The sequence below is a fragment of the Anopheles nili genome, chromosome 2 (assembly GCF_943737925.1).
Source record: "Anopheles nili chromosome 2, idAnoNiliSN_F5_01, whole genome shotgun sequence".
Classification (NCBI taxonomy): Eukaryota; Metazoa; Arthropoda; class Insecta; order Diptera; family Culicidae; genus Anopheles; species Anopheles nili.
The window spans coordinates 57,868,469-57,885,501 of NC_071291.1; the positions used below are offsets into that span (position 1 = coordinate 57,868,469).

General features: G+C 49.5%; 1 protein-coding gene across 1 annotated transcript; it reads left to right on the forward strand.

The window, feature by feature from the left end:
- Positions 1 to 7: 7 nt before the first annotated feature.
- On the forward strand, positions 8 to 14,227 carry LOC128732146 (DNA-binding protein D-ETS-4). The gene is made up of 5 exons (XM_053825315.1): positions 8 to 43; positions 8,688 to 9,462; positions 9,557 to 9,717; positions 10,304 to 10,595; positions 13,833 to 14,227. Exons 1-5 carry the CDS (start codon positions 8 to 10, stop codon positions 14,225 to 14,227), a joined length of 1,659 nt encoding a protein of 552 aa, XP_053681290.1.
- The last annotated feature ends 2,806 nt before the right edge of the window (positions 14,228 to 17,033 follow it).

Here is a 17,033-nt window from a genome sequence, read left to right on the forward strand (position 1 = left end):
CACAACAATGGAGTACGAGATGATGCTCTACCCGAAGGAGAAGGTAAGCTGGTGGCTACTCACGCACTTTAAGGCCAAGCGCACGCTGACGCGATAAGAAAACGCGTGATGTAATTTCTTTCGTCGATTCATTCGGCGTGCTTTCCGATGCGCGACCGGTGTGTTCATCCCGACGCGAGACGTTCATCTTAGCAGTGACGCACTTTTTGGTTGTTTTTGCGCGTCTCCACGTCTTTCACATCCCTTAGCTACAAACGCTCGTTGCGTGTGTCTGTGGCGAGTTTCATCCCACCCCCCCCCAAGGGAGTGGGTTGGGTACGGGGCGCCTCCACCAAGCGTTTGTGTGGTTGTAATTAAAACGCATTTATGCCAACCGCCCTCGGGAACGCGCGCGCCGCGCAATGGCGATGGAATAGCTAATTTCGTTCCAACCGGTGCACCTGAAGCCCTACGGGGACCCCACGGCAAATGGCGCGATTATTAGCTCCTCTTTTACGTTTTTTGTTCGCTTTTTCACCCTTGCTGCTTCCTTTTGCCACCAACCGCCAAGCCAAGGGAAGCTTACAAACACCGAGAGTGACACAAACTCGGTGTGTGTGTGTGCGCTTTGCTTTATTTGTTTAAGTTTTGCCTTTGCGCGAAAACCGCGAAACGGAATCGCCCCCTCGGTTTTCGATGGTTTATGATGGTGCTAATTTATTTAGTACCGTCTTCCCTTTTCGGGGTGCAATTAGCATGGTCATTCTAGTAAACTGGTGCAGCACGCGCTCACTGAATGGCATTTGCGAATGGGTATATCGGGTTTTGGTTAGATTTTGGGAACCACCGCATGCTTTGCTTGAAGATTGAACTAGTTTTTAGTACCATTGTGCTAATGTGATTTGCCTACACGGATGGCTCAAATCAAATGCTTCCGATCGTTTTGTCATACGTTGAAGAGTAATTTATTTAATAAACATCACAATAACCATGATTCACATTGCTTAAGAAAAAAAAGTTCATTTTGAAATCCACCCAAAACGTGGCTCAAGAACCACCATGCTGCTCCATCAAACATTCTAGAACACTTTTTTTAGAACACATTTTTGACATTTGACAGAAGCCATAAATCACATCATTTGAATAATTGTCCCATGGCAATAACTATTTTATTCCAAGTGCTGTCCATAATAATTGTTAATTTAAATCTCTCAACGCTCTCTTGCTCAATTACTGACTCATTCCATAAACCGAACGTCATAAAAGCCAATCTCTCGTTATCCCCCTGCCCGGGAACATTAATTTTCCCGCATTCCTTCAATCGAATCCTTGGTGAAACGATACCACTGATAGATGCATCATATCGGTGATTAAACAAACATGACGATCGCTTCCTTCCCACTTGGGCCCAACACAAAACCCCCCCCAACAGGTGATCGTGGAATTAATTTCGCGAGCAAACACCCCACCGGTCCCAGGACGCCCAGTGAACGGACCGGTTGCGACGGACGTCATTAGGAAAACGAGCGCGCTTACTCACTCTCCCGTATGGTTTTCTTTTCGAGTGCATATGCAAAAATATATATATCCGCTGCAACCAACGGATGCTTAGTCAGCGGTTTGCAGGTTTCACAAGTATAAAGCCATCTCCCGGCCCGTGTGTGGGCTTTCTATCGATCGTCCAGAGGACCGATAATCACACTCTGATGGAATGTTACACCATTTCACCAGTTTGCCTGGCCCATTAGCGACGAGAAGCGTGCCAGGGACAGAAGGAGTGTTGTGACATCGCAAAAAAAATGCTAGAAAATCACACATCACTGTCTATTTCAGTGGAGCAATTGCGACGTGCGATGATCGTGATGAGGTTGTTTTGAAGCTAAATACAAAAACATAATGCCAGCAGGTGCCTCCTGCACGGAATCGGAATCCAAGGCATGACGAAAGCGACGAGCTTAGGATGGCCTACAGCCAGCCACATCCATCTCGGGCACCACCTGAACACACCAACACACCCACATGGCACTAATCCAACATGGCTACACCGCGGATGACATCATCTCGCACAGCTGCCCTAAGACGCACCACCCCAACGTGGCGTTAGCTCGTGTCGTGTTAGGGTGGCTCCAACAACCGGCCATAAAACAGTGTGTGCCATTTTTCGTCGCCACACCGTCGACCTTCAACCACTCGCGGGAACACCCGCACACACTTTGTTCTTTTCCATTTGACGTGTTTATGGATGGTTTCGCCGAGTGTGCGGGCAAATTTCTCCACCCCAAGTGCCACTACTTTCTGCACAAAAAGCTTTCTACGCAAAATGGCCGGCTGGCGGGTGTGGGTCGGTAAAATTGCAACACCTTGTGCAGGACTTTCACTTTTATTCGCTGGTGTATTTTATTGAACAAATTTTATGCCATCCCTCCCCCCCCAACTCGCGTGGGTGCATGAAGGCGTACTTGCCGGAGGTGTCGATTGTTCCGCACGGTGACTTTTACAACGGTTTCTCGTTTAAGACGCAATAAGCGTCCACAAAGCGAATGGTCAGCGTGTCGGTTATGTCGTCAAAAACGAACAGAACGAAAAATCCCTCGCGCCTCGCCAAAATAATGATTTCGTAGAACGTGAAGCAGTCGAACGGCCTGGCAGTAGTAGAGAACGCATGTTTATTGCTTCCACCTCGATCAAGCATCCGCTAGCTCAGCGAACACACAATGGGGACAATGGCGACGACGCCACGATCTTGGAAACCGTGCCACCGGTGGCGGCATACTGATGAAGCTCATTTAAAGTCATTTGAGAACGCGCCAAATCAGCACCGTTTACGTGCGTCAATCTCCGGTGATCGAGCGATAAAATCGCGCACCCCGGGTTTGCGATCAATAATGAGCAATCTAAATATAGACACGGGCCGGCAGCACCAGGAAACGATCTGGATTCCAGCTCGTGACAGTTTCCAGTGCGGCGCTGCGGTTCTGCAAATCCGGATTAGTCGTGGGTCGCTCATGGCTCACGGCTTTTTGCGGGGTTTTGTTTTTTACAACCGGAGCCCAGCTGTGCTAACCGATTGATTGTGCGGCTTGTGTCGTGTGAACAGCAGCACACGACACATAGCGCTTAGGGCACACCGTTTCCTGGCAGGGTCCTGGAATTCTCCAACCGCACAACCTTGAGCCGTGATATATAAAAGCCACATTCTGCCTTTCAAGCGGCACCCACTCCGGACGCGACAAGTACGCCATTCACCGCAGAGCCCTTTTTGAGGTCTGTTGGGCCAAGCCTTCGCCCGCAGGGTGGCAAGATCACGGTCTACGATCGATTGTCCACCGAGAGCGGTTGAATCTTGTCGCCTTCCACAACATACGCCACGCAAATCCGACGTGCTTTACAACTTAGCGATTCGTTGCAGAAAACGAGTTCGTCGCTTGTGCGCTCGCCAACTCGCACACAAGTCTCCGAAAAGCACTCGTCATGGCTTTGGGGTGGACTGTGCCACTCGAGCCCTGGGGTTTTTCCCGCATCTTAAGCAATCGATGAGCGTTGCGTTCTTGCGCTCTCTCGCTCTCTCTCGCGCGCACACGCTCGCTGGCTCCTTACGTAACGAATGCGAGATTCTGCAACCCATGCAGGCTTTTGGGTATTTCCTAGCCAAACTGACCATCACCGTAAGCGAAGGTTAGATACGTTGACGTAGCTTCGTTGACTCACGCGATTCGTCTTGTGCAACCTGCAACCTCGCGAGCTACCCAAACCGATACGCTACCTGAAGCGCAGAAACTGAATCACGACCACTTACCCACCGGGTGCGCTTTCAAATGTTTGACGTCACAAACCGTTTTCGGGTTGCGCTGCGGTTACCTTTCACTTTCACTCACAGCGCGCAACCCTGCGGTGCCTATCCTGCGACGATGACCCAAAAACTGCCGCACACGCCTAGTCGTCCTCCGTGATCGTGGTGAAAGCCTCGCACCCATTGCGCAACACCCATCTCAAGTCAGCTTCCCCGAACATCTCAAGGCTGCGCCACCGGGAACCGGGTGGTTCGATCGATATGCAGCCCCCTTTGACGGACGGTGGCGATTTTCCTGCGACAAAATGTCCTCCAAAATGGCGCGCGTGACTTGTTCTAAAATTGAAAGTGCCGTACGGCTCGTACCACAGAGGGTGCAATTTCGTTGTCTAGCCGATGGGCGCGTACAAACACGATCATGAAACCGGCTCAAACTGGTAGCACAGTTCTAGAGCCAGCCTCCTTCAGGCTTACAAGTGCCCGATTCTCGCAGCGCAAACCGGTCGACAAAATGGCAGCCAATCCGATTCGCGTCAATCGGTGAACGATCTGAGGAGGCATTGGGAACGGCAGCTGGAAGTGAAGGGAGCAAGCTTTAAACTATGCTTCCGCGATCCTCCCAAGCTCCTCCCAAGCATCCCGCCCCCTTCGAACCACCCCCAGGAGAACCGGTCCAGCCGGTAAATGCCGTGTTGGATTCGGCATTTAGAAGACGCTCGCTGGGGGTTGACTTTTGGCAACGGTTTTCGGATGGTTTTTTTTTTCGTTTTCAGCCCAGCGATCCACTGGCTGATCACCCTTGCCTGACGCAGCGATATCGGTAGTTAATTTTGCATAATGTTACCAGATTCCTGCATACTAATGCGAAACCGGGCTATGCTGGCTGGGCTGGCGCGGGTCTCACATTTGCGGTTGGCAGGCGCACGCGATCGGTGCGCTGTTGTTGTGGCACGAGAGGGTGCTTAAATTTATTGTTTTAGCTGTTTGGAAACGTTCTAGGATCAAGAATCTCACATCAGAAGACCTATTTGCGGGTAGGTTTGGTTGGGTAGCATTTGCAAACTAGGTGTGAATACAGCAGCTGCATTCGCTTAACAGACTTACCAAGAGAATGGATATACTTACCTGCATAATTATGATCAATCAAAAGCACATTATCGAAAGACAGATATGTTCGCCGTTTCCTAGAGTAGTTAAATAAACAATGTTTTGTATTATTATTACTGTTTTCAATCATTGGAAGCATAAACCAATGTTGTGAACTAATGTCTACTTATCATCTTAGCTATTTTAATTATGTTCAATTAAAAGCACATTCTACTTCTTCTTAAATGGCTCTCAACAACCGGTGTACGGTCAAGGCCTGTGTCTTGCTAAGCTAAAAGCTAAGACTTTCTATGACAGAGAATTTTTACGTTGCTGGATAATTAAGTTTTGCATACGGTGGAGGCTCAGTCGAGATTCGAACCCGATACTATCGTGTGTTTGTGTCGCACTCTAACTAAATTATACTTTCCACATTATCATTGGGTTAAATGCACATTATCGTAAGTAAATTGTTATCAGAGATATTGAACGAACAATATCATTTTTTTAAGCATTGAAACCCCCCCCCCTCCATTAAAAGCACACTATCGTAAGTAATTTATATATGCCACATTATCGTTGTTATAAATTAACATTATCGTAAGTAAATTGATATCAGGGATATTGAACGATCAACATCATTTTTTAATCATTTAAATCATGAACCATTGTTGTGAACTAATATCTTCTTATCATTCCACTGTTTTCTTGCCAACTAAGCCCTCTTTTCTCGGCTTAGCAACACCTTATAGATATCTTATCTTCAAGAAAGCCTTCTAATAAAGGTTTTGCCATTTATTGATCATTATTACATGCAAAGAAAACAGATGCTTACAATTGTTCGAAACACGAAAAAGACGATTGTCCATCCCCTTGGGCGATGCAACAAAGGCTCGTCGTAAAGTAGGTTTTATGCGCACCCATGGTTGCCCTCAAAAGCTCAGCCCCAGACCCATAATGCACCTCTTTGCGCATCTCCCATTCACGCCCTAGACTCATTCATCTTCCACGAGCTGGTTTGATTGAACCACGCCAGAAACCTGCTGCTATCACCATCACCCGATAAGGGCTCGTAGAAGTCGAGAGTTACTTCCGCAGTTTGCGATGGGGATGGCTGCCATCTGCCAGTTCCTAAACCTGTCCCGCGCGCCAGCAATGGAAAACGAGGACTTGGCTCTAATTTAATTGCTCCAGATCGTGCCTGCCCGGTTCCCGGTGGGGGAAAGTACCGAGCAAAAGGGCGAGGACAAAAACCAACAAAGCTCGCAGCTTGGCAGAATAACCAGTCCCGGGCGAAACCATACCCAACCTGGGCAGCCGACGGCATTCTACCGGATTCGTGATTCTAGCGCGATCCTTTCGGTGGACACTTTCTTCGCGCGGCTTGTTTCCTTATCGGTGGCCGTGTGGTTCTCGTCTCGCGGAATTGCCTTTAACAGCGCCGCGTTGTTGTCGAAAGCGCCTCGAAAGCCATCACAGAAAGCAGCTTCATTAGATTTCAGCGTGCGTGGCAGAAAGTTGAGCCCCTTCACCCAGCGAGGTGAGTTGTTTAAATTCCCGTATCGAGCTGCCCATGGAAGGAGGTGAATTTGTTTTTCCCGTCGGGACGCATGCAAACTGGCCGTTTTGCTGAAATGCACCTGCCGGTTTGCTGGCATAAATATTTATCATGTCCGCGGAGGGAGGTTTCAGGCCGGTGTCCCTTGCATAAACAATTCGATCGCGGTTTAAGGTGTGCCACAGCATAGAACAATTGACACGGTACGTGATCGTGCGATCGTGCCGGGTTTGAACAGCTCACGCCTGAAGACGGTGAAGGTTGGGTGCATACATTTTTGCAGCCAGCTCGAGATCCCGCACCCTATTGCTATTTGCACTCACTCAACGCGGTATGAGGAGCAGGGCTTATTGAGAATATACTGCTTTTTTTTGTCCATTCACGGCTCATACGGCAGCGGTGTAATTAATTCACTTCTCATATCGCAACGTCACGGCTTTGGAGAAGGAAATTGTGTTCGAATTAACGCGCCTACCTAACCGCGTGATGTGCTAAATACGTCCAGAACACTCCCAAGCGATTCCCCGAATCCCACCGGGCAATAATACACCCGCGGAAAAACGTCAATCGGTGGCGTTACGTTACCTGCCGGGGCGTTTATTTTTTTTCCCACCGAATTGCAACAATGCGAAAAGCTTTCGCGAACATCTCGTACAGATTTCCCGCTAATCGGACACGCGTAGACAACGATCTCGGTGTCCGGAATCGCGGACGCGCGCATATTGCCGGTCGCTTTTCCGACGTCACCGACACCGACACAAGATCTAACGAAAAACCTGACGTCAAGCCGTGTGATTCGCGCGGAAAAATGCAATTTTTCCACCCATCCGCACGAGACCACCGGACCGAAACGTGTGCCATAATGTTTTCCATTTTTCCACCCATTTTTCGGCACCCCAAATGCGCACCGGTGGATCGATGATGATCGCGCTCGATGACGAATGGATGATGGTGCGTTTATTTGACCGTACGATCGGGAGAAGCAAATGCTAAATTTAGATCATTACGCTACCTGAGCCGATGGAGCTGCTCCAGCGTGGAGCAATTATTCCCCCAGATCGTTACTCTCGGTTGACCTTTTCCTTCCGCGAAAAGCAAACATGTGCAGGGAGCTCAAATGGTTCGAAGAACCCGCTCGAATGGTTTCATACGACCAGACAGATTCAGCGGCCGATGATAAAGAAATGCGTGCTTTTCAGCAAAAGTGGGCGGAATTCTAGGAAAGATGCTATCCACAATCGTCCACATCCTTATCAGCACCCAAAATTTCGCGTTGCCCGCGCCCGGTGTTTCGCGATCATTTTGCCAATTTTCTAATGCCACTTACCAGCGAAAATGCTAACCTAAAAAAAAAATCAGGTCCACTCCTTTCGATAACGAGCCGCCGCCGATACAATGCCGTGATAAGAGACGTATAAAGGTATAAAGCCCACGACACGCCGTTTGACAGGTCGAGTTTTCACCCAAACAATTCACCAAAGCGGGGTTCCTTCGCTAGCGCAATGTTAGAACAATCGTACCAAGCGGTTAGGCGAAAGAATAGTGCCGTGCTGGAGCAACTGGCACGCATTGCTGAGCAGTTGCTCAGTGAGTTAGCGAAACACGTGGAAAACAAGGTGAGCTCGCAATAGCACGAGGAACTGGCAGGAGCAGTTGATGCTTGACGCTAGCTTTTGAGCAGTGCTGGATGCAGGAAGTAGAGGTTTGCGTTGCGATGTACAAAACCACGTTAGGTCGCGAGATGACGCAGACCTCCAGCATGTTTGTGAGCTCATCGCCGATTCACAGAGACCCGCAAGCGTCTTGGAATGGGAGTATGGGGCTGAGAACACAACGCAACACCTTTAAAAAAAAAAAAAAAAAAAAAAACCCCACCAAAAGGGTGTTGCGAAACGTGACGGAGTAGGAAGCGCGAATCGGTGACGGTAGTAGTAAGAGGCCCTCGTAGAGTTCTATTCCGTCTCCTTTTCTGGTTGCCGTTCTGACGTGCTCACACCGACGTCATGCAGCTTCACACACACGGAAAACCTGTCCCCCCCCCCCCTCCCATGGGGAATGAAACCCATCGGCATCTAGCATCTAGTACTGCTGCACCCTGTTCTAGGTCCAGTGTGGCCTAGTCTGTGATATGTTGCGGACGCGCCTCGATCGACACGCTGAGAGCGCTGTGCGAGGTTTAGCTTAGGTTTCAGGCAAGGTTTAGCCTTACCTTGGTGCGTGTGGATAAAGCCCGTAGTGTAACGCCTCCCTCTCGCTTTGCTTTCGGTTCCACAGACACCGCAAACCGTGCCGGCTGGGAACTACGTGTCGGACGTGTACGCCTCATATGCGGAGCTGTTCGATCTGTCACTTGTGCCGAGTGACGGTGAGGTCCCACTCAGCCCTCAATCGCAGCAGCAGCAGCAGCAGTTGGTGGCGTTCGGTGGGCCGGCCCCAAGCCCGGAGTACATCCCGGCGACCATCTTCCACGACGTGCCGGCGGCCGGGGGTCGGCCTCCGATGCCGGCGCAGATGAAACAGGAGCACGCCTGGTCGGACGGTTGGAGCAGCAGTAGCGGTTACAGCAGCTGTGGCAGCATCATCAGCAGCAACCCAGCATCGCCGGAATCGACGGCGTCCTCGTACGGGTTGCTGGATCATCCGCATCAGCTGCCACACACCGGTGGAAGGTCAGAACAGCACAGATTGTCACCGTACCAACCGATCAAGATCGAGTACGACTCCGGTGCGGAGACAAGCATCGATCTGGACGCGCTGCTCGGCGGTTCGACGGAGGATCCTTCGTCGACACCTTCACCGGGCTCCGTAAAGGTGGAGAGCGGTTACACGCACGAGTCGACGGCTCCAGCAAAGGGCGGGTTTCAGATATTGCGGGAACACCTGCAGGATACGAGCTTCCAGCGGCGGCACAATCTGAAACCGCTAGAGCTGGATTCGCTGATCGGTGGGTTGACGACCCACGCCGATATTGGGCCGGTGTTTGAGTTCGCGCTGCAGGAGATGAAGAATGGCGTGCAGGCGGCGTGTGCGGAGTTGGGCATCCCTTCAGGTAGGTGTTTTTAGGTCCCCAAAAAGAACCTCAAGATCCTACTGCTAGAGGACGCGCAGCTAATGGGCCTGCCTATGTTTCCAACCCCAAACAGATCCCAAGCTGTGGCCCACGACCAAGGTACATCAGTGGCTCGAGCTTGCCATGAGCAAGTACTTCCTGCCGCGGTTGGACAATCTGGCAGCACTGTTTCCGGAGAATGGCGCCCAGCTGGCCGCCCTGCCACTGGACGAGTTCGTGCGCCGTATTCCACAGGTAAGCTCGAAACTCTGGCTCATTTTTCTGCCCCCACTTTCCACCGGTTACCGAACACGATCACCGATGACGTCAGCCGCGCGATCAACACTCGATCGCACGCACACACCACTACGATCCAGCGTGGTGTTGATCGCGATCGCGAGCCGCCAAAATCGGTTGTTTGCGTTTGTTGGTTTGCGGGTTTGTTTCTTGTCTCGTTTTTTTTTTGTTGCTCCTTCTTTTCTCACTGGAACTGGATTTGCCTCCGCTAACCCTCGATCACCTCCCTTCACGACTCCCCCTCCTCACTCCTTTTGCCCAAAAACCGATTGCCATTTTGACGTGCGCACGGTCGGCTTTTCACTTTCACCGCGATTCCATGCTATTTGTAACGCTTCTCGTCGTCGTCGTCGTCGTCGGTGGCGGCGACGAGATGGCGTCGTAACACCAACCCGTGAAGGAAAAACCAGTCTCGGTCGGCATTCCATTCAAATTGAACCGACTGCGGGCAGCCATTTTTGTCCCCCCATCCCCGAAAGGGTGCTCAATTTTTCCACCCATAACCTAACCAAGCGCTTCTCTTTCATCTCTCACACACAAACAGGGTGGCGATAAGCTGCACGGTTATCTGGAGCTGTGGAAGCAAATTCACCGGCTGATGGTGGGCGATAATGCGACGATCGACAGCATGGTTACTGATGGGCTGCCTGGGGGTGTCATCTCACCGATGGGATGCGTCCTGTCGACTAACAGCTTCCAAAGTGGGCTGGCCGTTGATGGTATGATGCTTGGGCTCGAGATGGGAGCTGGTAGTGTAGTCGGACCTGGACCAAGCACGAGCCCTCCGATGGTGGAGAACTTCGACAGTGACTCCATGAACGACGACATCAGTGATGGTAAGTCTCGAATCGAGTTTTGGGCTCTAACGCGTGCATGGATCTGTAATCGGGTGTTTCGCAATACTGTGGGCAAGTGTTTTCTCATTGCTGGGAATGGCAAATATTACCTTCTTCTGATAGGGCTGTGACATCATTTGGTGTTCTTTTTGGCTACAATAAAACTCACGTTTTAAAGCTCCGTAAAGGGTGTAACATGTTTGCATCATATTGGAGATCTTTTGATGTTTCAAATGAAAAAAAGCTTAGAAGCTAAATAGCTTTTTTTTCATTTGAAACATCAAAAGATCACCAATATGATACAAATATTGGAAGATAACATATTCATAATCAATGATGTAAAAATTTAGATTCATTTCGTAATTATGCAAATTACAAAGCATAAAATCAGTCTTTTTCTATATCTGGAATAACCTCCGGATATGCGTAAAATGTTGATTTAAAACACAATTTTTGAAAACACCCATTTTTACAACTCTTCCATGCCTTGATCATCAAACTGCGGCTTTGCGCAAATTTGCTCTCAAACATCTGCAAACACCTTTACAAGCAATTTGATGAACCATTCGCACTGAAAAACCCCCGCAAACACGATACACTCCGCTCGGCGCTCGTTTATCGATACACAAACCGCGTCTCAACGCTCCCCGGCAGGCCTCTACGCTTGATCAGACTCGGCAGACTTTCTCTGGTGAAATTGATTTTATGTAGCGTTGGGTTCACCCTTTCGCACCAGCACCCACCCAAAACCGGCTCGCTCCATCGGAAAAGGGTTCCCTTCTCCAACTGGCTGGCCGAAAACACACACACACACACACGGTGCACAAACATCGCCCCGGGCCGTTTCCTTGGAACGACCTTCGGAATTACGATCGCTCTTCGCGGGGGGGGAGGTTGCGCGTTTCAACCGGCGCAACCCTTCTCTCTTGGCTGGTTCGCGGGCAGTTTTTTTTTTTTGTGTATACGTTCCTCCTCTGTTGGCATTTGCTTTCTGCCGTTCCCTTATGCTTTTGCCCGTTTTGTTTTGCACGTTGTTTTATTTTCGGGAACGAACCATTGCTCCCAGATGGGGTTTGGAAAGGAAGCAAGCTGATTTACGGCAAAAGAACAACATTCGCGAAGCTGTATTTTGCTGCGCAAAAGAGTGTTTTTTATTTACCGCAGCAATAATCAATAAGACAAAGCTAAGCATCGAAAAGGTGTATTGGAAACGGTGGCCTTTGGCAAACGGCTACCCACAACCCATTCGTATAGTTTGTGCTCATATTCAATCTCAATCAGAGATCAAAACCACCCTCATTAGCCTCATTTTTTGGCACGCCATCAGACAAACAAAAACGCACACCAGCGCACGAAATGATAAACAAACATTTTCTCCCCCAAAGTAGGGGTGGGTGGGGAGTCACAAACGCCGCATACTTTCGATCGTATTATTCCACCCCCCCCCCCCCCCAACTCCCAACATGGCCAATTCACACCCCCTCTCCCCACCCAAAAACGCATCTCTCTTTCACCGCCGCAGTGAGATTTCTTTCACGTAACGCGCTGATTTGTGCCTATTTGGTCTTGCAATTCGTTCGCGGGCGCGGAGTTTTGCTATTCCGTGCCGATCGCAAACAACAAGAAAAAAAAAACCTTCACCCCCATCATACGAAAGAGCCGCTTGCGCACACCTGCACACACGTGCACACCGTGGCGGTTTCGTTGCCAAGTGTTGGATGCGTTTGCGCTAAGAAACGATCACCGCGTGTTGGAGATCGCGAAAATCTGCCAGTCAGTGAGTGCGAGGAGAGAGAGAGAGGCGGGGGGGTGGGGGGAAACCCAAAGACCCCGGCATAAAGAAAGCAAACATGGAAGGAAAGCTAAAACCCTTCCCCCGACGGAAAACGGGGATCGGAGAAAAGGGTAGGGAAGGTGCGGAGAAAATGGTTCCATCATCGGATGGACGAACCTTTACAGCCCCCTCCTTCCACCAATTCCACCCAATTCTCCCCCCCCCCCCCCCTGCTCGTCTCCCACCAACCCACGCAGGGTGCGGGCAGTTTGTTCAGCTGACTTTTGCCTCCACGCGATCTTTCACTTTACGATCACTCGCCAGTTTTTGCCACAGAGAAACGGGGGTGGCTGCCCTCCCACCCATCACCACCGACGTATGTTTTGCGTCGCAACCGACGAAACCGGGTCCGATCGATGCATAACCATCCCGAACGTCCTTGAGGTTTACCTTTATCGTGCAACAAGGCGTGTGAGAGAGCGAGAGCGAGAGAGCAAAAAAAAGCAAGCTGGCGGGATAGCGAAAGTGGCCGGTCAAGAGAGACGTGGTGTTTTGAGGGAAGAGAGGGGGGGAGCGGGTGGGTGGGAGCGGCAAGGGCGAAAGCTGCCTCCCGCCTTCGTTCAGACAACCCTTTTGCAAAGAGCAACCCTTTTACCTTTTCCGTGGTTTGGCTTTCTCTGGGCCGTTCGTCTGCAGGCTCCAACAGGGTACGCTCGCGTCACCCACTGTCTCTTTATTCCTTCGCAAACGGTTTTGTTATCCAGCGAAAGCTCCCCGCAAGGAGCCACCTCGCGCTGTCCGATTTTGGGCACCATATTGGAGGGTAATCATTTAGCAGTTGGCCTCTGCATAAGGCAAGATTGGGTGAGATTACATTGTTTTTTTTTTTTTGTTTTTCATCACCCCTAACACACTCGGTTTTAATTGTGCAAGAAGGAGCTTTTTTCTCCCCACCATCTCAAAAAAAACTCATGCTTTTGCGTCATTTTTCTCGCTCCCAGATCTCTTTCTCAATTTCTCTTTGTCCACCAGTCAGACCCTGCTCGGTGACAGCGTCAACGTCGTTGACGGTTGGAATCGCAGCTCGTGTTCTTTTTTTTTTTTGCATACGATTATGGTAATTGTGCCGGTGCCGTCGTGTGTCTCGGGTGTTGCTTTCCCCCTGTTCGACTGGCAGATTGGCCACACAACGCACTTTTAATTGAACAACGTGACACAGATATACACCAGACAAGCTATAGTTTAACGTTTAAGAACCTGCGAAAGCTGTTTATTTGCGCTGTAAAGGTGTTTGAGATGTTCGAAAGTGCGTGACCATCTCTGCGGAACAGTGAGACAACCGCCAAAAAGAGCACCTGATCGAATGGAATCTAATGTATTCAACCTTTTTTTAAAACATTGTAACCTTGCTTAAAGCCCCCCCAACACAACGCCTAAACCCGTACGCTTCATTTCACTTCCAGATGACGACGAAGACGTCCCAATGGAAAGCCCCGGAAGCTCCTCGTCAGCCGGTGGAGGACCATCCACGAGCACCGGTACAGGTCAGCCCGGTCCGGCACCGAAAGCACGCCACGGTGGCTCACACATCCACCTGTGGCAGTTCCTAAAGGAGCTGCTGGCCAGCCCGGACCAGCACCAGAACGCGATCCGCTGGATCGACCGATCGAAGGGTGTGTTTAAGATCGAGGATTCAGTGCGTGTCGCTCGACTTTGGGGTCGCCGCAAGAACCGACCCGCCATGAATTACGATAAGCTTTCGCGTTCGATACGGCAGTACTACAAGAAGGGCATCATGCAGAAAACCGAACGCTCCCAACGGCTTGTCTACCAGTTCTGCAGCCCTTATGCCCTGTGAAGTGGAAAAGAAAAACGTTGTGCTAGATGTTAAGAAGCCCCCCCCCCCCCCCACAATATCTCCCTTTTTCCCACGCGCGTAGCTGTGTAAGGTACTATTTATTGTTTTGTAATTTATTGTCGGTAGAAAGGAGCCACTCCGTCGCTTTACCATCGCACCATCGCACGGCTAAGCGAAACCGTGAAAAAAGGATGCGTTAATGTTCGTTTTCACACCGGCGCTAGCTGCGGTCTAGTGCATTTAAGATAATGTTAGATAAGAGACGGCAAACGGGCAGCAGCCTCTTATCCAAGAGGGCAAACACCGCACATCCTTGCCGCCGAATGCTGAGCACAACCCAACTCAGCACTCGCCAACACCAGCACACGCACACCGTGTAATCACTCTTTTGTATTATCACGCGATCATGGCGTACGATCACTCGTATATCTAGCCGTCCCGCAGCATCCGGTAGTACGCTTCGGTAGTATTAACCCAAGCAACACCGGTCACCGGACCGGGAGAAACAAGAATGATCACATGATCTTTAGGATAATATCCGTTAAAACGACGTGATTACCAACCGACGTCCAGGCCACGCTGATGGCCGCACGAGATAAGACCCGAGTCGCTTCACTGGACGGTCACCTAAGGTCCATTATGTGCATAGATCCCGAACAGGTGTTCGATGATTTGTCACGAAAGAACCTGCGGAGTACCTCACGGAAGCCGGCCGGGAAACTCTCTCGCACAAACTACTTCTGGAGGTCCTCTCTCCGGCATCGGCATCAGTGATCCGATCCGGTGACGGGGTTTCCCAGAGAAGAAGAGAAGAAAAAAAAAGAAACCCCAAACGGCCGAACCTTTCGCAACATCCAGCAGATGATGATGCACCGGTGGAAGAATCCTGACAGAGCGAAACGGCTCCGGCGTAGGGCATTCAAGAAGTACACCGAGCAGCGTCCTGCAGTTGCGACAACGAGGTGTCGTGTCGTTTATCTTTTTTTTTACGTATTGTTTACCGTTCTGCTGTATGCTTGTTTCCGGGCGATTCCGGGTATTACGGACGCCTGGCTCGCACAAGTGCAGAATCGGTAATTTCGGTCCCATATATCTATGATATATTTTTACTGTAAGTTCTATGAACATTACAAGTTAGCGAACGATCGTTTAGAAGATAGCGTAAACTCTCCCTCCCCCGTACGGTAGGTTAAGTGTTAGTTGTATAAGAACTGTCCGCAGTCAGACCACAAGCTTCTGGTCGTGTCGGCAGTCCTTCACTCTCGTCTATCGTATTCTCTTCCAAGCTGTCCCCCTATTTCCAAGTCCTGCAAAAACTGTTATCTCACCTGTCAAACTGAACTCTCCCTCATATCTCTACCAAGTAAGCGCTAGTGCGTAAGGAAAATAAATGTCCACACGAACGGCACGTCCGCTCGTTTCGTTAGACGTACACTAGGCTATCGTTGCAATATAATTGAAGTAATCGCAAAATGCGCCCTGGGAATGTTAAGCTGGGAGGTAACGCAACCTCAAGTCGTCGGTTGGCGCAACCGGTCAACAGTCGTCGATGAGGAACAAGAGCTCACTTTCTCATCGTAGACTTTTCAGCGGTTACCATCGCCAGGAGTTGTGTAGAGAAGCAAGCGGCGTAGATCACTCGATCCTCCCACCCTCCAACATTGAATCTTCACTTAAGTGTGGTAATGCATTAAGTCACAAGAGCAATCGTTGCTGTAGCGAGAAGAGAAGTCGTTTTTAGAGGTTTTAGCTTAAGGTACCCTGCTAATCGTCTTTTAAACAGAACTCACTAGAACGGTGAAATTGAAATTTTTTTTCTCCCCTTTGTTTTGATCGTTAGCATTAGCGGTTTGATTATCTCACGTATTTCTATCACCATGGTGCATGGGTAGCCCCCAACGACGGGGCATAGGTTAGCTAGCTAAGTCGCAAGCAGCAATACAAGCAGCATCTACAAAATAACTTCATGTGATTTAAGTGCCTTCCGTAAAGTAAACACCTAACGCATTGTACACGATATTTGTAGGCAGTCGATCGATCGATTAGATTAAGGTTTCAGGTGTAAAAGCTAGCCTTTCGCTGACATCACACTCACCGGGGTTTGCTAACAGCTACTAGCTCCTTGCGCCACAGTTTGTGACCCGCAAAAAAGGGCTTTCGTGTTTCGTAACTGGATCGGAATTGTCTAGCAGCACCATAAACATGTACGAAATTAGTTGTGTAATAAATTAGAACTAAACCAAGCCTGGTTGTGTGTGTGTTTGTGTTTATCTATTCACTTGTTGAAATGTTACGCTTGAAATTCGAAATTATTCTCGTCGTCACAAGATCTACGATTACCACTAACGGGTGGTTCCTGTTCCCCAAGTTCCGAGGAAACCTTTTAGTAGAATGCTTACTCAGAAGCATCGTTCACAAGCTTCACAAGTTTCACAAGTTTTTGTTGTGTTTCATTTACAAATTTGATTGGTTGATTCATATCAATCGATTGGTAGTTCATATCAAATTAACTGACCTTTATTAAACAGTTTTCTGATAGGAAAGATTACCATCGGCACAAAGAAAGATATCGTCGTATCGTAATAGTTTCTTACGTTCCGATAAAAAAGCTATCGGTGGCCACATCTGAAAACTGATACTTTCGTTACAAAACGTTTGGTAAAAGTATGCGGGGGGTGTTGTTCCTTGTTTTGTAGATTAGAAAACTTTCTTACGAAAAATGATAAGATGAAGCAAGATAAAAAGTACGTACGATATTTAGCTCTGGGTCTGATATGGGAGAACAAGCGGTCTGTTTTTGACACAC

Excerpts from the sequence above, each read along its gene's own strand:
- LOC128732146 (XM_053825315.1), top strand. The coding sequence starts at position 8 with ATGGAGTACGAGATGATGCTCTACCCGAAGGAGAAG. Across the intron at positions 44-8,687 it reads TGCTCTACCCGAAGGAGAAG|ACACCGCAAACCGTGCCGGC; the intron begins GTAAGCTGGTGG and ends TCGGTTCCACAG. Across the intron at positions 9,463-9,556 it reads GGAGTTGGGCATCCCTTCAG|ATCCCAAGCTGTGGCCCACG; the intron begins GTAGGTGTTTTT and ends AACCCCAAACAG.